Source organism: Prinia subflava, chromosome 6, assembly GCF_021018805.1.
Source record: "Prinia subflava isolate CZ2003 ecotype Zambia chromosome 6, Cam_Psub_1.2, whole genome shotgun sequence".
In the NCBI taxonomy this organism is placed as follows: Eukaryota; Metazoa; Chordata; class Aves; order Passeriformes; family Cisticolidae; genus Prinia; species Prinia subflava.
In genome coordinates, this window is record NC_086252.1 from 31,816,246 (window position 1) to 31,844,129 (window position 27,884).

Consider the following 27,884-nt stretch of genomic DNA (forward strand, 5'->3'; position numbering starts at 1 on the left):
TAAAAAGAAATTTTGTGCCTTTATTTGAATGGTGTTAGGCTTTAAATACACCAAATTTTGATAACCTGATTATTTGGTTTAATTAGAAATGACACTACAGAACTGCAATACTGGTCCAACAGTCTTGTCTTTACTTTTTCTTTTTTTTTCTTTTTTTTTTTAAAGCAAGAGATAGTATGAAAATGCACCAAGTAATCAGAAAGCACTAGCAGGCATTGGTTAATCCAAGATAGTAGCTTCTTAGTTCCAAAAGCACTCGCATTGTATGGAACCCAGGATTTAGACTGGTCATGATTTGCAAGAGCTAGTTGCATGAGTCATGACTTTTTTTCTTTTTTTTTTTTAATTTACTTTTAAGTTGGTCACTGGTAATTTTTTTTTCCTCAAATATTACAGTTTCTTTTATTCATATTTTTCCTCAAAGTATAAAAAAGTATGAAATATAAACAAGCTCCTGTATTGCACCCATGAAGGGGTACAATGGAAGCATTAGAGAGCTGACTATCTACACACCATCAAATACCATCCAATCTTGGATAATTCATTAATATACAAAATATCAGGGCACAGAAAGAACTAAAATCCACTTTTTTTTTGTTCTGTTACGCACAGGTTCAAATAATCAATCTAAAGAAAAAAATGTGATCATTTTGGCTTTCCACTACATCCGCATGTTGAGACACTTATTAAAATTATCCTGCTTAATTGTGTTTGGTCTTTTTCTTATTGTCAAGTCATGTTTGTTATCTTAATACCAGCCATCAGACAAACAGGTAATCAGAAAGACTCTTCCTCCTCCCCACTTCCCCATCCCTGACCCCTGCAGGGCCAGCTTTAAGACATGACTCCAAACACGGGGTTGTGACGACAGATGCTAGGGCCAATCTCTTCATAATCTTTTTTGGTATGGCATACTTGGTAGAATTCAGGCTGTGAAGGGAAGGAAAAAAACATTAGTGTATGGTATAGACATCTTATTTTAACAATATTAACTGCTATGTAGCCAGTGGAAAAAAAAAAACAAAGCAGAGAAATCCTAAAACTAACTTAGATCATGTGTGGCTAAACACACCAATGCAAAGAATGTATTCTGCCACAAAACTAAAAAGCACTATTGAACAACTCACAAAGCTTTAATTCAGTTTTCATTTGCTATTGCAAGTCTTTAAAGTCCAATGCAAAACCAGGGAAGGTATATTTACCACCTGAGGTCTATCAGAAATTCCCCTGCCACATTTAATATACAATGCAGGGGAGATGGGAGCTCCAAAAGCACAGTCAGAAACACAATCAGCTTTAGAGCTAAACTCACTGTGGAAGCCAGCATGGATCCTCCAAACCAGACTGCATATCTCTGCATATGGTGTGTAATGACTTGGACATCAATGGGCTTCGGCTGCAGGAAAGAGGAGACAAAAGCAACACATGAAAAGTCAATTCTGCTGGTAAAAACCAGATCTAGTTTTAAAGGATTGTATATACAAAGCTTATTTTTCACAAGCTAGTATTTTCATAAATGCTGTGCATGTAAATTTACATTTATGGCATCAGACCTCCCCTTGCACTATGAAGAGTAAGAAACAGCTCCTGCTCACACATCAAGTTACCTGCTTTATCACACAGATACTTCCATTCACACTCTTTTTTCACCCTGTGCTCTGATTAATTTCTTGATGGACAATTTATTTATGCATTATAAGCATTAATGCATAGTACCTAAGCTTTTCAGAAAAACCACACTTTAGGAAGCTAATTTTCAAGTTTCATGTGATTGTTCTAACAAAGCATCAGTTGCAGATTGAAAGTTTATCCAGGATTAATGCAGCCATGCTTTTCTGAACCACAGCACTCATTCCAGCCAGCCATTCCCTTTCCCTCCACGGGCACACAATCCATTCCTTACTCATGCCAGTCAAAACTGCCACTTTATGTAATAGTTCCAGAATTTATTTGTTCCAGCCCAACCTGCTGAAATTTGAAACAGTATCTAAAAATGTTCTGTAACACATTTGCAAAACTCCAGCCAGTGATTCTGTGCCATGCCTGGCACTTAGAAAAAAAGAAGAATCACATCCAATTTGCTTACTCAGATTCTGCTTCCTTACTAAGTGATACAAGTCTAGTAAAGAAAACAGAGACTAAATGATGTTTCTTGGGCCAGAGAACTGTGTATGACTGAAATTTCAGAGCTGTCTGCATGCCATATTATAAAACTCTGCTGGGGCTTTAAAGGATTGTTTGAGCTCACCTAGCTAGATTGCTACTAAAAATAAATGAGGAAAATCACTTCAATTTTGCTTTAAAAGGAAAAAAACCCCACAATTTTATTTTTCTCTGCTGGTCTGTTATTTATGCAGAGACAACAGAAAGATGCAACTGCTAGGTCAGAGGTCTGAAGTGGAAAAAGCACAAATTAAGGATCATGCAGGTTAGTAAAAACATAAAGTCATTTATAAGATAATTGAGGTGGGAAAGAACCACCTGATGTCTCTGGTTTGGCCTCTTGCTCAAGGCAGGGTAAGCTATGAAGCCAGAGGAAGGTATTTAGGGTTTTACCCAGCTGAACATCCAAATCAGTGATCTCCCCACATGTACTGAGGCGCTCTCAGGACTCCCAAAGCCCTCCCTTCTCTAATCAAGGCTCCCTCATTCCTCACAGGACCGTGCTCCTGACTCTCCTGAAACAATGAGCTTGATTCCTCTCTTATCTTCAAGCTCGAAAAGCACCGAGCACAATGAGTTGTAGCTGATCAATAAACACCAAGCACAAAGACAGCTGGAGAGGCCAACTGCTGCTATGTGATCAGTGTAATGGATGGAGCTCTGAAAAGCCTCTCTAATAGCTTCAAACAAGGTAACCACATTCCAACAAAGACCACAATCATTGCAAGATGTTATTTGCACATTTTCCAGGTAACAGATGCTTCTTAAGTGTGTGAGCAGCACGAACCAACCTTCAGTCTGCCACCACTAAGTTCTTCACTAAGTTTCAGCCTGGCATCCACAGTCCTTTTCAAGTCTCGCTGTAAACGGCGACCGAAGTCCCTGAACATGGTTGAGCCCCCAGAGAGGACAATATTCTGTTTTGAATAACAAAATATGTTAACCACGTCTGAAAATGCAGGTCTCCAACTTTACCCAGTTCCAAAATTCTAAATACAATTTTTAAAGCTACAGTTAGCAGGCATGCGTTTACTGTGAATTTTCTGACATATAAGCATGACACAACATGAACTCACCAGGAGTTTGGCACATTAAAATTGTCTGTGCATTAAAATCCATGTTTATCTTATTACATCTCACCACTTCTGCTCAGTTTTTTGTTTCCCTAATGGAAAAGTACATTCTGAAAATGTCTAAGTGAACAGCAAAGCCTTCTGCATATTGGATTCATTTCTAGAAAAATGGTTAATTTTGCTCATTTGGTTTTGGTTTTTAAGAGTTTTAAATATGTACTTTGATAAAAATCACTGTTCTTCTAAAACCTGTACATTAAAAAAAGACATTATAGCTACTGACCTTATATAGAGGACGTCTAACATCAATGGGACAATTCTGAATAACTTCATCTACTACTTCTGAGATTGGTTGCGTGAAGTCAGGATTAGCAAACTGCAATCAGGAATAAAATCAAGTCACTGTGGGGGGTCACATATTGCAAAGGAAAAGAGGTAAAGTGGAAATAAAGGAGAGAACCATTCTATTATACTAGAGATGTCATGAAAACTAACAATGGAAACAGTTGTTTCATATTTTTGCTGTCATTTCTAAGGGCTTTGTGTATCAACCTGGATTTCTATAAAGATTAGTAGCAATCAAGAAACAAATCATGCTGACTTGCAACAATAGCTGGTATCCATTTATGAATAAGAAGAAATCTAAGTCAGGATAACCACTTCTTTACAATTTTGCAAATGGGGTTTCTATGCTGTCATCTAAAATGCTTTTAAAAAAGAAAAATCAACTTACCTCAGGATGGAAGAAAATCTCTGGCCCCAGGAATCTCTCGTAACCAACATCAATGGTAAATTCTTTCTTTGAGATAGCATTAATTCCAGTATATTGTTTAATCCACTTTGTACCATCTGTGTCATACTTGTTAAATTCTTTTACTAAGTCGGGGCAAACATAACTAAAGCGCTCCTGAAAATTGAATAGATACAGTTAGAACTATCTAAAGTATAGAAAACCGGTGTGAAATTTCAAGAAATGTAGTAATTTTATTTTTTCACAGTAAGTATTAAATTGGCAGATAAAGAATAGGCCTCAAAACAGCTGAATTGACATTTACTGTACACAGGTAGATAATGGCTCTGTTACTACAGATCATTTCTGTGCAGCACTGAAGGCTCTTGCTGAGCTAAATTACTTTTCTTCTGCTTTTCCTTTAAACTTCGATGATTATGAGAAATTAATTCTGAAATACAATGAAGAACTGCCAGAGAAACAAAATTTAGGTGTACTTTAGGCTGAATGTCTTTCAGAAAAGCTTTGTTCTCTATGTAATGTGTATTACAAAGAAGAACACATTAATATTCAGAAAGAATATAAGAGCAATTACAGCTCTGTATGACGCATCCACCCAACTGTATTTCCTACAGAACATTAAAATTACTATAGCAACAGGATAATAACAACAATAATGATAATGGAGGGGAAGAGAAAGGGGAGAGAACAGGCAAAGAGTGAAATTCCAGGCCAGACTGAGCAAGTATAACTCAACTGCAAACCTCAAGCTGTTTCATGCTGCTACATTAAAACATTTTTATATTACTTAGAATCAGAGCCTCATTACTCAGAAGTACAATTACTTTCACATATTCTTGCACTTTAAACCCAAATACCAAGTTGTGATATAACAGAACCTTACAATCTGCAACATTCACATTACCTTCACTGCTTTAGCTGTTTCCAAGGATTGTTCAGGAGGAATTCCTACTTCCCTCTCCCTCAGCAACTGCTGAATGAAGTATGTGATATCTCTCCCAGCAATTGGAATGTGTTTGATACAGCTGCCAATCACGTATCCTTCAGCCTGTAAACAAAATTAATGGGGACAAAGCTACTGGTAAGAACTCTTTCAACAAAGCTCAGAGGGAGGGAGAAAGGCATGGAGTCTAAACTCCTACCCACTACCTGTGATTCTGAGGCTAAAGGCCTTTCAGACTGGCTCATTTAATTACAACAAATCCAGTTCTTCACAGTATAGCCTAACTTTACTTTGCATGGCATTGGTTCATAATTCTTACAAGGTTAGAAGGAACAGAAAGGTCACTAATACATAAGGCAGACAAATCACTATACTCACTATTCCTTGGCCTTTATTTTCTCTTCAAAATGAGGTTATTCTTACCAAAAAGGTCAAGGAACCTTTTTTCGTGAAATATTATTTTAGAATAACTGATGTGGCCCTGCAGTCACAGCCACTGATGTAAGACGTTACAATCCACATGAACCAAAATTAATTTTCTGAAAGCAGGGAGAAAATGCATCATTTCAGCACATTAATTGAGACTGCTCAGAACATCAGACTGGCCCATCCTCATCCATCAACCTACCCTTACAAGTCACACTCATCCTGGGGATCAGTATCAATGCATTAAAAACATCTGGTCTAAACAAAGGAACCAAGTGTGCAAGGTCAGCCTTCAACCCTACCACACCTGCTCAATCTAAACAGAGGAATCCAGATATCACACTCATAAAATGTTTCAGTTTTCCTATGTGTACACACTTTATGTTCATACAAAAATGTCTTACTAACACAGAAAATAATGTCATTAAAAAAAAAAAATCTATCTCTACTGTTAGCTTCACTACAGAGATAAGCATTTGTTAGTTCCTTTTTATCCATTTTGTAATAGAAGCGGTAGAACGTTGTTGACAATTTGTTCAACATGCTTAAAAATTTCCCAAGTAAATTACATACCACAAAGGATGTTAATGCTTCAAATGATATAGAATACTTACTCTTATTTCAATTAAAAAAACCCCAAACCCACAAATCAGGAAAAGTTCAACTGTTTTAACAGTAATTTGAATTACTAAGTACAACTTTAAAAGTTTACCTACAGAAGCTCTGAGGTGTCAATTATTTCCTAAGTGTTATTAAAAATACACTAACTTGGATGAACAGTCTGAACAAAGATTTAGCCACTATATTCCACCAAAATTAATAAGAAATTACTACATGACAGTGCATGTTTGACCACCACCAATGCTACTGTTTTTAAAAAATTGATGTTACTGTGGCATGATAAAGTTTTGTACAGATCTTTGTCTTAAAAATGGTAATCTCGCTTCATTTTGAAAATCCAAATGTATCTGGTACATAGACATGAATTTAACTCCCTCAGGAAAGATGGGCACTAATTTGACAGCAAGGTAAATTACTGCAGCTCTAGGTGCTCATTACTCAATAAAACATCACACAATCATCCACGTTTCTGCTTTAGCAACTTAATGTATTGGAGCAGATATTCAACATTAACCAACCTTAGGGCTTGTTTTCTTCCAGTCAAGCAGAACTTCTGCTTGTATGGCTGAAGCACTACTAAATACTGGGAACAGATGGAGAAAAACTATAAACAATACTACATCTGCCCTCTAACACTTTGTGTTATTTCTACTTTCTATATGAATGGACTGAGCTAAATGAAAATAAAAAGTCAAACTTTTTGTACTGACTACTGTAAAGAGCCCATTCACTCTTACCAGCAAACCAAACTGGAAATGTGCCAAAGCAATTTCACCCATCACTTAGCATGGCCTTGGCAATTCACCTTTCAAACTAAGTCACTGAAAGAGAATTAGCCCTGCCAAACTCAGGGGTATAGAGAAGCTCTTCAAGAGTTTCTGCACTACAAGATGAACCAAAACTCACACCCACAGCCCTGGGAATTATCTGATGTTTTTGAAGACTCCCATCTATACTTCAGTGTGTGTAGGTGTACACGTCAGAGAACTCAGAGGACAAATTGTTCTCCACTGAAGCTGTTGTGCAGCTTTGAGGCACACTTACCACAGGAATAACATGAGTGACACCATCTCCACTGTCTATAACTGTGCCAGTCAGTGTTCGCTCTCCTACTTGTCTTGACGTCCAAGATGCAGCTAAGGCAAGGACAGCCTTGGAAAAAAAAAATACACCAAAACCAAATATTAGTAAAACATCTGCCTGCAGACCTCACCTTCCACCACCCCTCCCAAGGACAAACTGGCACCCCCATGGTAATTTACAGCATGGAAACTGATTTAATAATATTATATATGACTACACAACAGCTTAAAAAAAGAGGCTGCACAAATGTAATTTTTGACACTTGCCTGATGCTTTTTTCAGCCATGCTCAAACATAGTATTTCGTTACTTCATACTGAAAGGGATTCAGTTCTTGGATTAATAGAATTATTATGATGTGGTGTGGTTTTTTTATTTACTTATGATGCAACAGATACCATACTCTACTGCTCAGAAGCCTGCAGAGGTAACAAAGGAACAGTATCCAATAACCACCCACAGAATCAAAGCATGTCAAACATGCAGTGCTGGAACTGCCAACCAGAAGGACACAAACGTTTTCCAAACACCACTTACACACTTTTTTCACAGTGAAATTAGTTTTAGCCCAAGGAGAAATATTGCAGCTGTGACTTTCAACAGCCCTGCCCTTACCTGAACAGCAATATATAGCCCTGGAACGTTGAAAGATTCAAACATGATTTCAGCAGTATATTCTCTATTTTCTGGAGTATTTAATGGAGGCTCAGTCTGTGAGACAAAAAAAAAAAAAACAACCAAACCCATGAGTTTTACTTACATTCAAACCAAACATTCAACTTTAAAAAAAAGAACCACCAATTCCTAAGTTTTGTTACGATGAGTCATTGAACAACAACAGAATGTAAAAATAATAACGGACAAAGGGTGCTTTTAAGAATTTATGCAAATTGCATTAAAAGAAAGAAAAAAAAAAGTGCAATAAAAACTGCATCAGTTACTGCTTAAGAATTTATATCCAAGACTCCTTTTGTGGGTTAGTTAGCTCATTACAACTTTTGATTTCACTTGAAAGAATCAAGGACTATCAAAATATGTCAAAGGATGCATTTTAGCACATTTCAAGAATGGCATTTTTCAGATTTCTCAGTGAAAAGAGCTGTTCTCCTTCAGAAGGCAGCCACTGTAACACAAGTTACAGTGCCACAAGTGAGCTGCTATGCTCAGCTGTAGGAATGTACTCAAGTGAGAGAGGCTGAACAATATAAAATATACCATAATAGTGTGCTATAGCTTTCATTGAAATATCAAACATACTCAAGGCTCTACTCTGAAGGAGCATTTTGGATAGTGCTACGGAGTACTTGAGAAAAGAAATTATCACTCTGCCATTGCAGCAAGTGTGTAACAGGAGGGTAAAAAGAGGAGGGAGTCAGATTCTTCACAAAGGTGTCGGGACAAGGGGCCAGGGACACAAAACTCAACTGGGGAAATCCTAAGTAGGTATTAGGAGGAAGAAATGTTACTTAAAGGTGGTCAAATATTGACAAGGGCCCAGGGTTGTTATGGCATTTTGATCCTTGGAGATATTCACAGCTTGGCTGGACACAGCCTTGAGCAACTTGAGCAACAACAAATTATTCCTTCAAGAACATGAAGGCATTTAAACAGGTATGGCCAACACCTCTAATTCCAAACTAGGTCTATAAATAAAACACTAAACCAAATTGCCTCTTTCAATGGCCCTAAATAAAATACTGAGGAATAGCAGATGCTTCAGAATAGCATTGACCTTAACTGAGATCTAATCAGCCCAAATATGACAATCAACCCTTCCAGTTTCACAGAAAATAAAAGGCAGAAATTTACTCTCTAGATACTTCATCCAGATGGCAGTACTGTAAAAACAAAATAATTGCAATTATGTAAAGTCAAAACACCAGTAGTTTTTTTGTCTCAAACATATAAACTTGAGTTTATTGAATTCCGTGGAGAAGGAAAATAAGAAAGTGATAAATCAGACAATTTGGAGGGAAATGAGAAGAGAACAGAAAAATGTTTGCTGTTCAGACACGCTGACATTTTTAGAAAATTAAAGAACCTGGATGGCTTGAGGCAGGTCAAGAAAGCTCCACGTAATTTATTTACTTTTGCTTTCAAAATATGCTTTTTTATATAAGAGAATTTACATAAATCAGCACATTGTTATTCATCATATGGAACTTCTTAAGCAGGGCATAAATTTACCTACCAAAAGAAAATAATGGTCCTCAGGTTCTGCCCTTAAATACTTAAAGATTACTTGCTCCATAAACCTCTCCATCAAATCCCAGTCTTCAACTATACCATGGCGGATTGGCCACTGTTGGAGAAAAATATCAAATTAGAATGGGAAACAAAAAGGGGGAAAAAAAAAAAGAAACAAAAACCCCAAAACCAAACAAAAAATCTGGTTTCAACTGCAGTAAAAGTATATGGATCTACATAGGCAAGAAACCATGCCTTAGGCTTCCCCTATTCCTATGTGACACTTATTCAAAATTCCAATTCCAACCCTGAGTAGAAGAAACAACACATTGCATTTCTCTCAGTACAGCAGAATGGGGGCACTGGGATAACCCAAAAGTTCCCCCAGCAGTGTCCCATTCTGATGCTGCTGACAGAAGCTGCCAAGGAACAAGAGAATGTGGCATTTCCACTTTACACCCTCTCAGCCTCCTTTCACTTATGAATAAATATATATACATAATATATATATTCACAGTGTTTTGAAAATCCCCAAAGGCTCCCCAAGATCAACAAAGCTAACATCAAAGCTTATTTTCTATTTAAACAGAGTTAATAAATAAGTAAGATTTAAGTTAATGTTAAGCATTTTTAACATTACATTCACTGTAGACGTGATGCTTGCTAAACAGTATTGAAAAATGTTTTTTAGAATTTTTCTTAATACCTTGGTTGCATAAGTTGGTTTTTCTATTGCTTCGTCCCCAATGAAGAAGTCTAAATCATCCACACCTTTCAAAACCCTCCTTTGTGCTTGATCGACCACTTTTGCCGACTCTTTGATAGCAATACCTTCAACAAAGAACACAAACATTACTGTAAATCACGTATCCTGCACCAAAGAAAGAAAAAACACTGAAAAACAGACACATTCTAATCACAATCATCCTTTGTTTCCAGCATAACTCAGAAAAGCTACACAGAACGCAGATAATTTGACTTCCAGTCATGGGTAAGCATGGTAAGGGCTTAAAAAGTAACACAGTAACAATCTTAAATACAAATTTATTGTTAGCTACTCAACATGGAAGATAAAATACACACAAAAATGCTAAAATAGGATATCCCTACAGATCTCATTTTAGTCAACAAATGTGCTAATTCTCTGCACACTCCAATAATAACAATTTTAAGTGTTATTAGTGTTGTTAGTCTTTTAAAAAGAATCACTCCCCAGCTACCAGGGCTGCAGCAGCAGCAATATTTGCTGTATTTTTTCAAATCTTACTAACTGCCCTTAAACACAACCCTTCTCACAGATGAGGAAATTCATATATACGAGCAGTATTTAATCAGCCTCAGTGGGTTCCATGGTTGTGCTCCAAAAGCTCTTGCAATGGTAGAAGTATTTTTCTAATTCTCACCTTCAGCCAGAAATTACCTTTGCTCACAACTAAGATTAAAAACAAATTATAAAAACAGCTGCAGTCTCAAGCCCAGCCAGGGCAGCACAGCTAGAGAATCTGGCAACCAGCAGTGGTAAAGTACCCCAAGTTCATGGATCCTCCCCATCCTCCTCCCTTCCCTTCCCACACAGAGCAACACAGCAGAGCCACAGGAACCACAAAGCTGAATGTTGTGAAAGACTGAACAGGATGGAACAGAAGTCATTATTTTGAGCTCTTCAGGAAGAAAACTGAATCATACTGCAACTTCTGTAGCTGCTTACAGGAGAGCAGAGAGGAAGCAGAAGGCTGGAGGAAGCCAAACAGAAGGGGGGTAGATGGGAAGCAGAAGCTAAAATCACAGGGAAGGAAATGTTGCAAGGCAGGTGCTTGCCTCAAGTCAGGACAGGAACCTTGACAAATATCTTCAGGTCATTGTTACAGAGCTGATACATCTGGGTAAATTTTGCTGTCCAGATAGGTGTTATCCTCAAAAACTTTCAAGCAAAATCCACCTTTTGCCACAGGATTATACCACCTTTCAAACCCAACTGGTTTCACTCTAAAACAAGATGGGAGGTCTCAAATATTTTGCTTCCCTCAAGGCCAGCTTGTTCTGCCCTGCATTTGAAAGCAAACAACCTGAATCAAGGATCATATTGTGAAAATACAAACATGAAAATAAATCTTGCTGAAACCTCAGCTGCAGTGACTGAGGATGGGCAGCACCCCAGCAATACTTGGAGCAGTTGCCTTTGGTTTGTTTGGCACAAAAATTAAGAGCTTTTAGGAAAAGAAAAAAAAAGAACATCCTTTCATGAACATCATTTTTGTGCTGAACCACTACTCAAGCCAGTTTTTTCTTTTAGAAGATAAGGCCATCAGCTATCACAGATAAACTGAAATAATGAAAAATCAAGGGAACTACTGGGCAGTGGAAGAAAGTGACTCCCATTTTAATAAACAGCAGGAAAAACCTGCTTAAGTGAATAAAAATCAAGCAAAATGAATGATCTAAGATCTAAAAAGCAGCCAGGGAAGAAAGCAGTGAACCCAAGCCGCATCAAAAAATTGGCCCAATATATTCTCATTTACTTCATTTTTCCTGTAAGTATTTATCATCTCTACAGAGGCATATTCAGAACAAAATCAAGAACACATCATAAGGAGATAAAAATTTGTTAAGAGCAGGAGTGAATAAGATAAGCTACAAGTGAACAAAGCACAAAGAATGCTGCTCAGACCTGTTCAACAGCAAACATTCATTTTAGAGAATCAAACTGATAAAATGCCACTGCTGGAAGTGCAAGGAGAAAGGAAATCATTTTTCCACAGGGAATAATACTAAGGAAACTATAGACACCAAAGTGCTTTTTTGTAACATTTTACTTTGAAATCAAGTACTGCTGTACTCTATTTTTGTTTCTCTAATGTGGATTAACCGAGTGCTATTTTATTTCATTCGAGGCAGAGGATTAACACAAACTCATGCCATTTCTGTAATTATCTAGCACGGATTGCAGCAAAAATGAGAAAAATGTCTTTTGTATTCAGAGAATTGCAGTCAAGGGTCATTTCAGCTGCAGGAGCATCTAGACTGAGCATCGTTTTTTCCATACAACACACTATATCAAAAGGCCATAAAAAAATCTCATCTCCCCTCCTTCTCTTCAACTTTAATAGCATCCCTGTTAGATAAATTTCTCTGCCTAATGATCTGACAGGTCATTTCATTCCCAGTGTCTAAAATATCACGGTATTTCTTCTTTTTTGGAACAAGAAAGTGATCTTCAAATTAAATAACTGAATCTAAAGATGCAGAAAAAGTATGTAAACTCTATCTCAAATTAAATATCCACTTGCCCATTTATATTTTAAAAAGTGCTACAAAGTTTAAAGAGCACTGTAAGGGTTTTTTCAATGTTTAGAAACTTTTTATATCTAATGTTCAACTAGCTTTTGTGCAAAAAGCAAAACTGTAGAGTGTTTTATATGACACTGAAATCAACTTAATGAAGTTAATTTGGAAAACCAAATAATCTAAGAAATACCTATTACAACCCAAAATGGAAGATACAGAATGGATTCTCTGAATGCATTCTCCTGTTCTCATCTAAGTGAATTAGCCTTATCTTGCCACGAAAATTACTTTTTGAAGTACATTTCCTAGAAAAATTAACACAGAGCCTGAACTTCCAAGTTCTATTTTACAGCGACTGTGCTGAAGGAGTCTCTTCCTGTTGTATTTGCAAGGAAAACTGGGTGTGCTAATTATTCCTTTTCACCAGGATGTAATCCGTGATTACTTTGGCACAGATGAACAATGAGGAACTGCCAAGTGGTGTAGGAGGTCAAAAGGTGAAACATTTCTAAAGGAAGCTGAGTGAACTCCACTCTCTGGAGTAGAACTGTAGCTCTTCAAGTGGGAGCAACAATTCAGGAGACAGACAGCAAATAAATAAGGTATTCTACGACATAGTGTCTTGTTGTATTTGCAAAACACAAAGAAAATTAACATAGCTGTAATACTGACAACTTCCAGGCAAGTAGAACATTTTAAACCCTAGAGATATTAAATCATACAATTTTAATTTTTTTCCAGTTATAATCAACGTTTTACCAGATAAACCACTAAACAGGAAAAAACCTCCTAAAAGGTAAATGTAGCCATGCTACTGGATTTTTACACTATTTTAATGTCCAAAAAATTAGCTTCAACTATTAGTACACTTTTTAAATGGATGTATCCTTCTAAACTGATGATCTGTTGCAAAACAAAACAGTCACATTATTACTCTGTGTCATCACTCAGAGGTCAAGTCAATCTCTTTAAACGTTGGGGGTTTTTAGGTTTTTTAATGGCATGTTAGAAAGGCCAAGAATAACTTCAGCATTGAGGCACAAGTAACAAATACTTACATGAAGGGATAATGAACTGGGGTTCAGTATTACCCGCATATCCGAGCTTTGTATACCTGTTGAGGCAAAAAAAGAGATTTGGTTGTAATATTTAAAATCACAAATAACAAAGATATCTCCTTTTTTTAATGAACAGATCCTTCTTCCCATATCAGACGGACACCACACTGACTTCTCTATAAAAATCAACAAACAAAAAACCATATGAATTTGTGTCTTTTAAAGTTTAAAACAATGCTCCCTGCCACAGATCAAGCACCACTGCTAACTTCTACTCTAATAAAATTTTACTAAAGAACATAAAGTATGTAATTCAATCTATCAATGTTTAGGAGTATAATATTGTCAGAGCAGCTCCTCCCTGCTAAGCAGCTAGCACCTCCACAGAAATATTTTCATATATCTAATGCTAGTGGTAAAAGTGTTTTTGTAATTCCTAACTATAGGGGGGAAAAGCTGCCCTGCCCATGGACTGCCAGCTGGGCATGAGGCAGGGCTGGTCATCCTCATGTCACAAGCAGCTGATAATGACAAGTCCTAGCAGAAGCCATTCCATTTCACAAATGGAAAACAGTGTCAAAATGTGTCTAATATGAGTAATGAAAGCAAGAGAAAAATAACTACATAACTTCACCCAGTCTCCAGGATGTGCTATGCATACATTATTTTCATTATCATGATGCAAGAAAACTGAAGAAATTAACAAAGTATTTATGAAAAATACCTACAAAACTCAGGGTACCAAAACCAGCCGCTAGAAATGTCACCAATGCAGCATAGCAAATTCTAAACCATGCAGAGCAAAATGCACAGCTTCAGCTCAAGAGTTAGAGCTTCCCCACATTTTTAACAAACACAGACGTGACAAAGTTCTCATTTTCTCTGCACAGTCGGGCAGCTGCACTAAATTAGCACCATCAGCAAAGGCATGAAGGCTGTAGTAGCACCTCCACAGCTTTCAGCACTGACGCAAAGCCGAAGCTCTTAGGAGGTGTAAGGCAGCAGTGACTGTAACAAGCCCTGAATTCCTGACAGTAACAGGAGCCTGGGCTCCCAGGCTGGGGAGCAGGGCTGCAGCTCTGCTGCGATGCCGCTCCCACAGCAGTGAGAGGCTTGTGCATGTGCCCAGCACACCCACACAGTTTCTGTCACTGATGCTAACTGCACCCATCAGCACTGGGCCAGGAGACCAGTCCTCAGAGGGAAGGTGGGTTTCTCTCTGAATAACAGTGTGGTTAGCACAGGACCTCATCTAACACCACATTTGCAGGAGATGCATTTTCAAGGCTGTAAACTCGATCTTGTGTGTAACACACTGCAGCAGCTGTGAGTAACCATACACAGAAATTGACTTCATACCAATCAACAGGAATGTTTCTTGACAAAGAAAACTTTGCAGGCAGAAGGTAACAAATAATGCAAAAAGAAACTAAATATCAGAAAGAACTTCACATCTCATGAAGACATCAGCATTAGGCACTGTATGTGCCCCACCTCAGGACACACAACCTGGATTTTGCTCATTGAAGTTCGATTTTCTTCTTAAGGATCTACTTCCCAAAACAAGTATCAAGAATTCCACAGACTGGTGCTTCTTTACCCTATCAGGCAGAGTAAAACTGTTTGCTGTATTTCTAGTGTGTTAAGAGACTTTTATTGCCACCATTACTAAGTAAACCAGCAAACACTGACTCATTCCCTCTACCTTCCCCTGCCAACCAGAACTGTGGGATGTAGACTTTAAAGCGAAATCTACACAGGAACTTTGGAGCCTGAATGCTGCATAAACCTACAACTAGATTAGAAGTGTTTTTTCACAGTTAAAAAGGTTAAAACTGTTTGATTATTTAACTCAGTATTTCAAATAAAGCAAAAGCTGAACTGTTGCAGGTAACTGGCAGCTTCATTGCTTGTGGGTGGTTTTGCCCGGCACACACACAGCCAGCAAGACTGAAAGAAAAATAATCTCATGAAAGATGCATTTTACATAAAAGGAGTGCATTCAGACATAAAATCAGCATACATAAAAATACTATGGCCTACTCAGCAAGAAGTGTACTGACTCAGGGGAAAAAAAAGTAGTGCATTTTCAGGTTTCCAAGAACAGAAAGGGGAAAAAAACCTGCATGGCTTTTGGTCTCTGAATATTAGAGCATTGTATCAGCAAGTCTCCAGTGTAATGTCCTACACAACACATCTCTCAGGTACAAGACTCACTGCACACCTGGAACTCCAGCATTGCTGGCACAGGGGCCAGGGATGGAACCCCTGCTCCCCTGGGAGCCTCAGACCCACAGCACAGCCAGGGACCATGGCACAACACATTACAAACACTAAACTGATTTTAGTAACTGAATGCATAGAGATACTCTTGAGTTATAATGGAGACTAAAAATGTGATAGGTAAGGCAAAAAACTATGGTAAAACTGAATGAAAGTTGATAAAAATCTGTGCATTTGGAGAACTGAAATCTAGTTACTGTGGGATTCTTTACAAATTAACTTTTGCAGATACCAGGTTTTATTCAGACTGATCAGATCTATTACTGTCATTTGAAGTAAATACTTAAATGAAATGAAAAAAAAAAAGGATACTATAGGTAATCCAGATTCCACAAGTATGCAGTTTCCATAAGGAGTTCATACATGGCAATGTGAGTCTGACTAATGAATGATTCACAGGGGAACAAGGCACACCCCAGCTTCTTCAGGGCAGGAATTACTGCTGCTACAGAAAAAGAATCCTGATAGCAGAGATATCATAAGGCAGTACCAATACTGGATTTTCCATAAATCACCCCTTGTCTTGCTACTCAAAATTGAAGAGTGGCAGAAGGGACCTGCATGGAGATAGGCAGGCATACCCCATTAAAGAGACATCGACTCAGCTTTCCCACATGGAATTTGGGGCATTCAGCAATAAGTACAGGAGTGGAATGATATAAGCTAATTTCTATTAAAACCTGTAACACAGAACTGATTTACAAAATCCCATAGGTGAAAGCCTTGATTGTCCGGGTGTTTTCCTTTATTTCTCTATGTTCAGCTCCCTGAAGTGCTGCTACAGGCCTATTAGCTCATTAAAAAAAAAAAAAAAATAGAAAAAACCCTAAGAAACAATCAGGCAAAAAATTTATTGGATAATCATAGCCTTTAGCTTTAGTTCCAAGAATCAGCTACAGAGTATCCAAGAGCAGTACACAAAGTCTCTGTACATATGTGCATGTCTGTATATGGAAAACCATACACACATACACCCCCTCTCACTCTCTCTCTGCATATATATAGAGAAAGCTGATGTTGCCCAGTAAAACCTTCTCCAAAAGGCAACACCACTCTAGTCTACACTAGAGCTCACAGATATGTGATAAACAAAATATGATATTTTTGTAATAGACATTCATAGCTCAAACAGGTTTGGGAGAGCAGCTAATGAAGGTTCCTTCTGAGTTAACTCTACTAACCCCTACCTCACCCATCAGTGGGGAAATATCTCCAGCATGTGATCATCACCCTCAAAAACTCCCATCCTGAAACCACACAGCAGCTCTGCAGTGCCTGCCCAAGAGCTCTCTGGAAGGACAGCCAAAGGGCTCTCCACAGTGTTCTCAACAGCACTAATGGGATTTCTTACATGTGCCCTCTCACCTAGAATGGATGTTTCTGAGGCTATGACACAAAAGCAATGTCATTGGGAGGATACTTGTGCATTAGTCACGCAGACAATTTTAAAGCCAAAAGGAAATGGTGCTGAGGGTTAAAACTTGTAACGAGGATGTCATTACCAGAACCTTCATCTGCAAACCACAAACTATGACCACGTGCCTTTGCTCCACTGCTTTCCTACCCGCAACAAATGCCATTCTCTCAGTTATACACCCTGGTTCAAGCACAACTGCAATTCCAACAAAAGTGAGGAACAGGGGGGCAACTCCTTCATGGGAAATGCAGCTGCCCAGCTGCTCCTGAAGTACCACAGAGCTGGGAAGTCCAACACAAACTGTGAGTGTCATTTCTCTGACAGCTCCACACAAAGACAGGAGTTAACTCAGCACAAGCAGACAAGAGCACTCGAGGACAAGCATCACCTGATCTCCAGCTCCTAGAGCAAATCTGGGTTGCAGCCTATTCCTCAGCTTCTCCTAATAACCTGGCCTAACAGAAATGTCACATATTTAAAAAGCACACAGACAGAAGATATATCTGCAATGCTGGTCCCACAGGAAAGATACAAAGCAACTTGAAAAACAAACAAAAGAAAAAAGAAACACTTTTCTGTGGGAAAAGTAAAGCAAGTCAGAGTAAAAAACCCAGAATCGAAGGAAATCTAAACAGTCTCTTTTTGGTCTACCTTCAAGGTGCATCATTAGAAAAACAAGCGCATTTTGTTCAGAGGGTTATTTTCTTTTTCTTGTTCAAACTGCTCTCTTTGTGGTGGTTCTGAATTACTGTTCACCATCTGAGCCACAACCCTTCTGCACAAGTTCTCCCTCCAAACATGACAACACATCCTTTGCCTGTATCTCACCCTGCAGATGCAATGGGCTTCCCAGGCACCATAGCCTGGACAGCACACGTGTGTAACTTCTAAAATTCTGCTCTGGTGTGTGCCACAGCCTGTACATCAAGCCCAGCAAGGTTTCCCTACCTAAACACATCTCAGCTCCTATGCAGATCATGTCCAAGTGGTCATGCTCCGAGCAAGTCTAACATGCAGTGATCAGATTAGGCTTTACACAGTTAAATGCATTTATTCTTAAATGTAAGCTGATACTCCTTTCTGCAAGGTGTCACACTTGCTCAGGCAGCAGATCCCTGCTCCATATCCCCTTCCATGCAAATAGGTCTGGAGCCAATCTCCCATTTCCCTTGGGAGCCTCTTCCCATGTGTTTATGAACTCTCCTAAGGCAGGAGTGCATCTCTTTATTGAAACCACGAGGAAAAATAACTCCAGGAAAGGAGGGCCAAAGACAGAAAGCAAGATGATTACAACACTCATCATTCAACACATGTTCATTGCTGGCTAAACTACCTTAACTCAAAAATATTAGTTAAGTAAGCAGGATATAGGAGGCACTAGAGAACAGCTCAGAGTGGGGAGATTCTAGGGAGAACATACACCTGGTAAGGTACTCAAAAGGGCATGAAATAAATCTCATGGCAAGAACTCCAAATTTTTAAACAGAATGGAAAGAGATTCTCCTCGATACCAGCTCCTTACACATGGTCTGTCCATCAAAGACTTTATCAAAAAAGGGCTTAATATCCTTTCCTGCTTTAACTGGATAAATTCTAGCCAGGAATTACAAGACAGATACCATGTTTTTACTGTCTGATGTCTTCTGATAACTACTATGTGCTGGTAAAATCCAGCTAAAATGGAGAGTGAAAACCAGACACAGCTGCACAGAGCCAGACCAGAATGACCAGGAGGAACATGGGGGCAAAAGCAGCCTGTGTTACACAGCACTCAGAATAAATTCACATGTACAGGTCTCCAGGTGACATTTTTAACACCAGTCTGGAGAATAGAGGAAACTACTGCATTGTGCTGCTTCTAACTTTACTAACATTTGGATAGAGTATAAGAGCAACAACTTTCAATTCTGCTTTATATTTACTACCACCAAATCTTTGAAAATCAACCAACCAAACACTGGTAAGCTGACTCTGGGAAAGTTCTTCTAAAAGTAAAGAGGAAGATAAGATGCATTTATGTCCAATAGACTGGTTTATAATTGAGCCACAAAAAGTGGACTTGAAACCAGCCCATAGTTACTAACAAAACCCAAGTTCTGGCATCCTGATGATACTGTCACCTAAATTTGTAGTCTTTGTCAATTTTATTTGTATTTGTAAACCCGTTTCTAATATTTAATTCTGGCACATACTTTAACACAAAAGTTAAAGTTTTCCTTCAACTGCGTTTTCCTCAAAGTAAGAAGTGCAAACAGTTTTGGATATTATCTTTGTATAATGAGAGTAGAGTAGTTTGTGTTGGCAAAGGCAAAATACTCCCTTTCTACTCACTGCTTCCTTTGAGACTTCTAGACTAATTCATTTTAACAAGTGTCTTAACAGTGCCTCTGTGTTACACCACACCCACACAGCACTCACCTATACTGATAGGCTTTTTAATAAATTTGTATTTCATTTTTCCAGGCTTTCTGAGCATTTTTCACAGCCTGCCTACTCCATGCAGTATTTCCAAATAATGAGGAAAAAATGCCCGAAAGCTTGGCAGTCTTACATGAATAATTACTTAACAGTATAAGTTATTTAGTATGAGGGGGAGATTTATTTGGCAACTTTCTACATCATTTACTCAAAATAAGCTGAACATCAGGAGTTGGACTCAGTTATCCTTGTGGGTCCTTTCTGACTCAGAATATTCTATGACTGCATAGACATTTATCAGGAAGAAAAAACCCAAGAAAATAAATTAATTATACATATTTTTCAACAGATAAAGCAAGAAAACATCAATTCAATGAACACATACGTAACCTGCAAGTAAACAAAATACTACACTTGAAGAAATGAAATAGGTGAAATCTAAGTCACAGAGATTCTGAAGTCTGACAGTAAATACACAAGCAATTCTATTGTGAAAGCTCTTGCAGATAAACAATGCTCTGTATCTAAGGCAAGTCACGACAAAAAAAACCCACTAATACTGAAAACCTAGATAAGAGATATGGTGTTAAGAATTACAATTTGGATTCATTGATTGATAGCATTTATTTATCAAAATAAACTATCAACAGACAACCTCCTGTCTGCATCTTGCTCTCTACAGCCTGAGCATGCCAAAACACATCCTGTGCACAGCTGCAAACATCTGCACTGACCACAAAAGAAAAATAAAGAGAAAAAGGAAATCCCAGAAAAAATTAAAACCGTTCATTTATCTAGAGTTTTTTACACCTAGTCTTAAAAATGCAAACCCATGATCAGAACAAAAAGAAAAAAATATGAATCATATTATACCCTACACTAAGCCAGTGGATAAAATTATTATTTTTTCAATTTTGGATATAACTGAATAACTGAATTCAATTGGTATTTTTAAGCATCTACTCAAGGATGATTTCTGTTAGATTGGTACACCTAAATACATTTTAGTTCAGTGACCAAAACCAAAAATTAAAGATTAAAGCAACAGAGATGCCTTTTCTTACACAGAGTAGGAAAGAACTTGGAATCTCCCTATGCACAAACTCAAGTATTTTTTTACTTATTTTACCTTTGAAATTAACATTGTCTCCCTAAAATCTTATGATTTTGGACAAGTGTCATCTAAGTCTTTTTAAAAATAGTTTGTTTGAAATTGTCAAAACCTTCAAGCATGTTCCAAAGAACATCTGCAATGATGAAACTAAATGTTGAAACATGATGTTGAAACCTTGCAATTGCATGAACTAACAGACCTACTGCTAAGTTTCTTATATGTGCCTATAAAACAATACAGAGCATGGATTACTACTCAGAACTGGTGCAATATTTCTGAACTCCTAAAAACTGTATTTTCAACTAATTTAGACACATAAATGTCCATAGGAGTCATGCAATCAACACAATGGCTGGGCAGAAAGTCCAAGCCAGGTACCAACCACAGCAAGGAACAAGAAGGGAACGTCCCAGGCACAGCTCAAGGCCTGCCCTGAGCAGGAGCCCTGCAGTTCACAGAAGGAGGTTCATCAATCATTAACTTCACTGATCCAGCCCACAGATGAAAGTGGGTTTGTCCTCTACCCTGGAATGGCCCTCTCCTCTGTACCAAGCCCAGGTGAGACACAGGGAAAGAGGAGCAGAAACAGAAGGACTGGAAGGTGCCATGCATCTTGAATGGCTTCTAGAATGCATTAAAACAAGATATAAACTGATTCCTATGACAGAATCACAAAAAAAAGTGTGTGTCAATAAAAATATATTCAGTACTCCTAACTGAACTCCTACTATTCCTAATTATATTGCATACTCTGAGCATTTAGTGTTGCAACATGGACTGTGATGTATTAGAACCATCCGAGAGACACCACAGGTCATCATCAGCCTTCAAAGTCTCCTTGCAAATGTTTTTAAAATGCATTAAATCAATTCTTAACCTAGTACAATTCCTTTTTCTACATGAAGGATGACATTTTCCCCTCCCTCCCTAACCACACTTCAGCCACTGGCAAGCAAAAGATACTCTTAAAACCCTGGAAGAGTATTTTTTCCAAATGCCATCAAGGAAATATTTTGTCCATGTTTTCCATAGTGAAAAATTACTTCTGGGATGACATAATACAGAGAAAATTCAGCCCAAAAGAGAAAATTTTCATGAAGACTCGAGTCCACAGAAGGTTGTGACAAGATACCCAGTTGAAGTATAAACTGCAAAAATATAATGGTGCTGAAATCTTTATACTAAATATAAGTTAGGCTTTGCAAAACCTGCAGAAATAACCCATGTCTGGAACATTAAGAAAGAAAAATAATTTCAAGGCACAGTATAAGATAGTAAAAAGTTCAAGAGCTCACAAAACAGATTGTTACTTCCCCCACCTTGATTTTACAGCACTAGATTTCTCACCTCACAGATTTTGGTGTCTATTGAAGATTATTGCTTTTCATGGATCTTGAACTCATTTACTCTCTCAGGTCAAAACCCAGAGAGAAACAGAACAACATAATCCTGTCATACCTTATCACATCAGAAGGCACTCAACCCATAAATACTTTGCTCTCCTTAAGAGCTACAGAGGTGTTGCATGAAGATTAACTAGAGCAGTAGGGTTTGTAGAGAATTTCCCCAAAGCAAAGCTCACTCCAGCCAGATTCTGCTTCTCTGAGGCTCTTTACTCTTCCTTCATTCACAGCACTGGTTAGAGAGACCGAACAGCCAAGAAACTCTCAGAGATGTATGTGACTCATTCCAATAAACAGCTTGCAACTCCACATCAAGAAACCCTGGAAATCCTAAGCAGCCTCAATTCTCCTGGCTGTCAGCTCAGCAGGAACCCAGGCTGCCAGGAGGTGTCCAAGAAATCCTGAGTTCCCATCAAGAACAGGAAATCTTTCTCCAGTCAACCCCAAACCCCTTAATTCACCCCTAGTGTGCAAGAAAGAACTTAAAAAAACATCACTTTTTGCAACCTGTGCATGGGAAATAAAAAAGGGGCCTAGCTTGGCATAGGAGAGGAGGCAGAAAACAAGACCTATGACAACAGGTTGGGCTCTTTTCACACAATTATATAACCAATCTACTCAAGAGAAAGGTTACCAACAGACATGACCCTCCCAACAAAAGACTCTTGGGTACATTAGAGAAGCTGGTCACCACTGACACTCAAGTATTGAATGGATCCACCTGGCAGCCACTGAAAAATGGCACACAGACCTGCAGAAAACGAAGTTCAGGTATAGAAAATACAAATCATATTCTATAAACCCCTCTCAGTGCTATAATTAAGTTCTCATTTTGGAAGTGCAGTAGTTGCAAAGCCACTTACTGCAGCTCAGCTGAAGAGCCATTAATTTGAACACTTGCAATTATCTGCCATCCCAAATGAGCTAATTCAGTGTTATACAAGTTACACTGAAGGAAAAAAGTGCACTCACACAAAAAGACACAGTTAAAATCTACTTGTCAACCTAATCAAGCTAAATTCCAGAGTGGCGTAGGAAGAGCTTTTAATCGTGACTTGCAGGCAGTGCTGTGCTCGCCTGCAGAAGAGGCGGCAAGAACAATTCAAACACCGGAGAGGCACAGAGCAAAAGACTGCAGCCTGCTGTGATTAAAAAATGACTAAGAGCCTTTTCTTTCTTTGGTACGTTGCTCACATACTTTATTGGAAGAAGTCCATCTCATTTTTTCTATTTTGAATTTTTGTTTTGAAACGCATGCAATCCTTAGATACATGAAGTAAGTCTCATTCACAGCATACCTATTAACTTCAGGAAAATCAAAAATGGGCCAGTGCTTGAAGGATATAAACACAACAGCACACAGGTGCTACTTCATAGCTCATGGACCAGGTGCCCATCTTTTGTGGGGAGAAGAGAAAGAGAAGGGCTCTCAGCAGCCAAGTGAAGTCAAATTCACTACTAACATGGACAAAGATCCTGACAATAAGGTCTACAGTGTTGTTCTACAGCTACCCAACAAAACAACAATATACTGAAAACTAAACTAAACAAGGCTATCAGTTACAGAAATAAATAATATTGGGTTTAACAGTTACGTTAAACTAACTGGGCTCTTCAGATCTTTCATACCATGCCTGTAATTCTACTGTACAATTAAAAGGACAGTGTTTCAGACAAGTAGCTTCTAAAACCAAAAGAAAGCATTTACTTGCTCTTACTAGGTATCAATTACCTTATTTTCTGGGTATCAAGTTTGCTTAAGCAAAGAATGCAAATTTCTGGGTAACAAATGCAACACTGGAAGAATTTCAGCTGCATCTGATTGCCATGTCACTGATTAAACCTATTTCCCAGCTCCAGCGGTATGACACATCTTAGATGACCCCTAAAAAGTTTGACTGAGCTGTTAAAACCTCAAGCAACAGTCATCATATTATCCCCCCAACCTCTTCTGTGTTTTGGTCTCTTTGTGCTTTGAAAGAAATCCTTATAATTTGTATAATCTGTGCAGGCTGATGCTGAAAAGCACAACTCCACTGCCTTTCTCATTGCTGTCTTAGCCGGCAAAAATGCACACACACATTTAAAAACAAACAAACAAAAACCCCAAACAAACAAAAAATTTAACACTCAGATAAACAAACTGAACTGTGGCTACAAGCACAAGACATAGGAAGACACTCTTCAATACCACTTCTACACCTGCCCTTTTGCTGATTGAGGTCAATTCTCCTGAGATTACAAACTATCAACCCTTCCCTCTAAAAAAAGCCTACTTATTGGAAAACCAGTGCACATTTAAAGCCCGTTCTAAGCAAGGCAGCTCCTTTCACCCTTTCCGTTTTGGCTGTATTTTCAGAACCTCTTTTCCTCTTTTTGGGGGCTATATTTAATTTGTCTGCTTTCTGTCATTTTGGCAGACAGGATGGAACACTGAGACCTCAGCTGATCTGCACTGAGCACAGGGCTGACATAATCTGTGTTCTCACACAAAAAGTGAGGTGGACTGGGAGGGTTGCACCAAATAAAAAATAAAAGCCAAGAGCATGATCATGCTATCCCACTGCACTATTACCCACCTGTTTCTTATTCATCTCAACTATCGTATTTTCCTGCTGTAAATTCACCACTTTATATTTCTGTCTACTGAAATTATTGAATTCAAACCACCCCAACCCTCTGTAATCTTTACAATGCTACAAATCTTTGTCCCCACTTTCCTAAAGCAGAATTTTATGGAACAACAACCTTGGACAAGGAAATGCACCCGAAATGAAAAGCCTGGAGAGTAAAATAGGCTGGGCTGCATTAAGAAAAAAAAAAATACAGCACATAACAAAACAGCATCTTAAAACATTTTTTAAAGATTTGTAGGGAAATAAATAAATTAAACAGGAGCCAGACTTGGCTAACATCATGTTCAAGAACATTACAGAGTACATCCTCTGAAGTGGATTAATAGTGTACCTGCACACACATCTTTCCCAGGAACATTTGCTTTAACACTCATGTCCCCTTGGTGCACTTCGCACATCAACAAGACAAAGTTATGCCTTACACAGCTCTGTGCTTGCATGCTGCTCCTGCGGGTCATTGCTGAAAGCTTTAAGGGAATTTCTAATCCAGTGGTCACAACCTGTACTCTACAAACCTATAAAGACATAATTACTGCCTTTAATGGGACTATCGGTGATACACAAATGTGTGGGATGGGAAAAAGCCTCTGGTGGCATGTGCCAAAGTACTTACTCTTAGTAGTTACTAAGATCTTTTGCCTTGAAACACAAACAGCACACGTTAATCTCACATATACCTCTAATACGCTCAGCGCCACACCTAATTCCCACAGAATTCAAGGTTTAAATTCTGCTTTCACTACAGGAATGACTCCTTCATACAGCTGTTAGACATGCAGACATCAGACACACACATACCTATACCTGCTCTTCCTAAAGACCGATTTATTAATGTCCTACACCAAACATTCTCTTGAGGGGATGATGAGCACGTGCTTTCAGAAACAAGTGCTTGGGTCGCAGAAGAACACGCCCTTTCAAGAAGGCATGAAAAACGTCTGCATCTACAGAGCACTCACTGAAATTTTTCTTTATTTTAGCAGGAAGGACGAGAAGTGAAAAAAAAAAAGTAAAAACCGAGTTAAAGAAGCAGCATGCCATCAGTGGTAACTAAAGAGCTTTGAAAATACAGCAGTGCTTTCTGTCTCTTCCACTGAAAATGTGATGGAGCCGTTTCCTCTTTCGGCGGCCCCGCAGCCGCGGTCACGGCGCGGTTCGCGCTCCCCAGCGCGCTCCTGGCAGCGGCACCGCCGAGCCCGCCCGGCCCGGCTCCCCACGGGCACCGCCGAGCCCGCCCGGCCCGGCTCCCCACGGGCACCGCCGAGCCCGCCCGGCCCGGCTCCCCACGGGCACCGCCGAGCCCGCCCGGCCCGGCTCCCCACGGGCACCGCCGAGCCCGCCCGGCCCGGCTCCCCACGGGCACCGCCGAGCCCGCCCGGCCCGGCTCCCCACGGGCACCGCCGAGCCCGCCCGGCCCGGCTCCCCACGGGCACCGCCGAGCCCGCCCGGCCCGGCTCCCCACGGGCACCGCCGAGCCCGCCCGGCCCGGCTCCCCACGGGCACCGCCGAGCCCGCCCGGCCCCCGGCCCCGATCGCCGGGGCCTCCTCCCGCACGGCTCCCGGTGCTACGGAACACCGGCACCGCGTCCCCTCCGCCGCCCGGCAGCTGCTGAACGAAAAGCAGCGTTTCCAGAGCGGATTTGGTTCAGGTTTGACACTGAAAACTGCCTTATAAGGTATAAAAGCATGAAAGCAGGAAGAGGCTTTGACAAAACTAAGGAAGTTCCTCTGCGCCTGCTCGATGGAAGGGGAGGGGTTTTTTTTTCTTCCACAGAGAGAAGTAACACAGAATAAATGACATTATCTGCACATTAAAAAAAAAAAATAAATACACACGATCCCCCCAGACGGCGCCAGGCAGAGCGGCGACTCCCCCGAGCCGGGGCACCCCAGGGGCTCTGGGCAGCCGCGGGAGCCGTGTCCGCGCTCGCCTCCCCCGGCCCCAGCAGCCGCACAAGGTCCCGCACCCGGCCCGGGACCGATGGGGGCGGCCCCGACCGGCCTCAGAGCAGCGAGCGCGGCCGCGCCGGTACACGGCTCCCGCCGGGCGGAGAGCGAAGGGCGGGGAAGGATAGGCGGCTGGATGCTCCCCCCGGCCCAGTCCAGCCCGGCCCGGCCCGGCCCATCCCTCCCGGCACCGGTCCCGCGGCGGCTGGGGCGCGGCTGCCCGGCCCGGCAGCGCGACCCCCGCCGCCATCTGCAGCAGCATCGGCGGCGGAACCCGCCCGGCCCCGCCCCGGGCGGCCCCGAGCTGTCAGCGGCCGTGTCTCACCCCGTGCCGCAGTCCACCACGCAGGCCGGGAGCCGCCCTGCCATGCTGGTCGGTAGCGGCGGTGCTGGGGACGGCGGGCAGCCCTTGGCTCCGGCGGGGCTCGACGGGCTGCGCTCGGCGGCACCGAGGGACTTCCGCAGGGCGGGCGCTGCCTCCGCCCCCGCCCGCTCGCTGCCCGGCGAGCCCAAGATGGCTGACCCGCCCCGCCCCGTGACGTGCGGTGGCGCGGCCTCGCCCGCCGGGCGGAGCGGCGGCGGCGCCCTCAGGGCGGCGGGAGCGGTGCCGCGGTGCTCCAGCCCCGGATATCGCGGGTACAGCACGGGGTCAGTCGGGCTACAAACACCGCCGAGGTCACCGGGTCCCACCGGTGACCGAGCTGCACCGTGTCAAGCAGGCCGTGTGCCACGTCCAGGCTTTCCTTAGACACCTCCAGGGACCGGGACTCCACCAGCTCCATGGGCAGTCCATTCCAGTCACAGACTCACAGAACTGCTGGAGTTGGAAGGAATCTGTGCAGACCATTCGGTCCATCCCTCACGCCCAGGCAGGGTCACCTGGAGCGGTGACACAGGAATGCATCCAGGTGGATTCGGAATGTCTCAGTGTAGGAGACTCCCCACCCTCCCCAGGCAGCTGCTGCAGTGCTCTGCCACCGTCGATGTAAGGAAATTTTTCCTCATGCTGAGGTGAAACTTCTTTAGTCTATGGCCAGTGCTCTTTTTCCTGTTGCTGGGCATCACTGAAACGAGTCT

At 40.6% G+C, this 27,884-nt stretch overlaps 1 protein-coding gene across 1 annotated transcript; it reads right to left on the minus strand.

The window, feature by feature from the left end:
• ACTR3 (actin related protein 3) lies at window positions 1-27,339 on the minus strand. Its single transcript, XM_063400941.1, has 12 exons — window positions 27,133-27,339; window positions 13,590-13,645; window positions 9,953-10,077; window positions 9,251-9,361; window positions 7,675-7,770; window positions 7,022-7,129; window positions 4,892-5,035; window positions 3,970-4,143; window positions 3,520-3,612; window positions 2,955-3,080; window positions 1,313-1,396; window positions 1-930 (listed from the first exon to the last, which is right to left on the minus strand). The coding sequence occupies exons 1-12, from the start codon at window positions 27,174-27,176 to the stop codon at window positions 835-837; spliced, it is 1,257 nt and encodes a 418-aa protein (XP_063257011.1). The 5' UTR covers window positions 27,177-27,339; the 3' UTR covers window positions 1-834.
• Window positions 27,340-27,884: the final 545 nt, after the last annotated feature.

Bases quoted from the DNA above. Each gene is read 5' to 3' on its own strand.
- ACTR3 (XM_063400941.1), bottom strand. From the start codon at position 27,176: ATGGCAGGGCGGCTCCCGGCCTGCGTGGTGGACTGCGGCACGGG. The intron at 13,646-27,132 runs GTGAGACACGGC...TTGCCTCAACAG, and splicing joins GTGGTGGACTGCGGCACGGG to GTATACAAAGCTCGGATATG. The intron at 5,036-7,021 runs GTAAGTGTGCCT...TTTTGTTTACAG, and splicing joins TCACTCATGTTATTCCTGTG to GCTGAAGGATACGTGATTGG.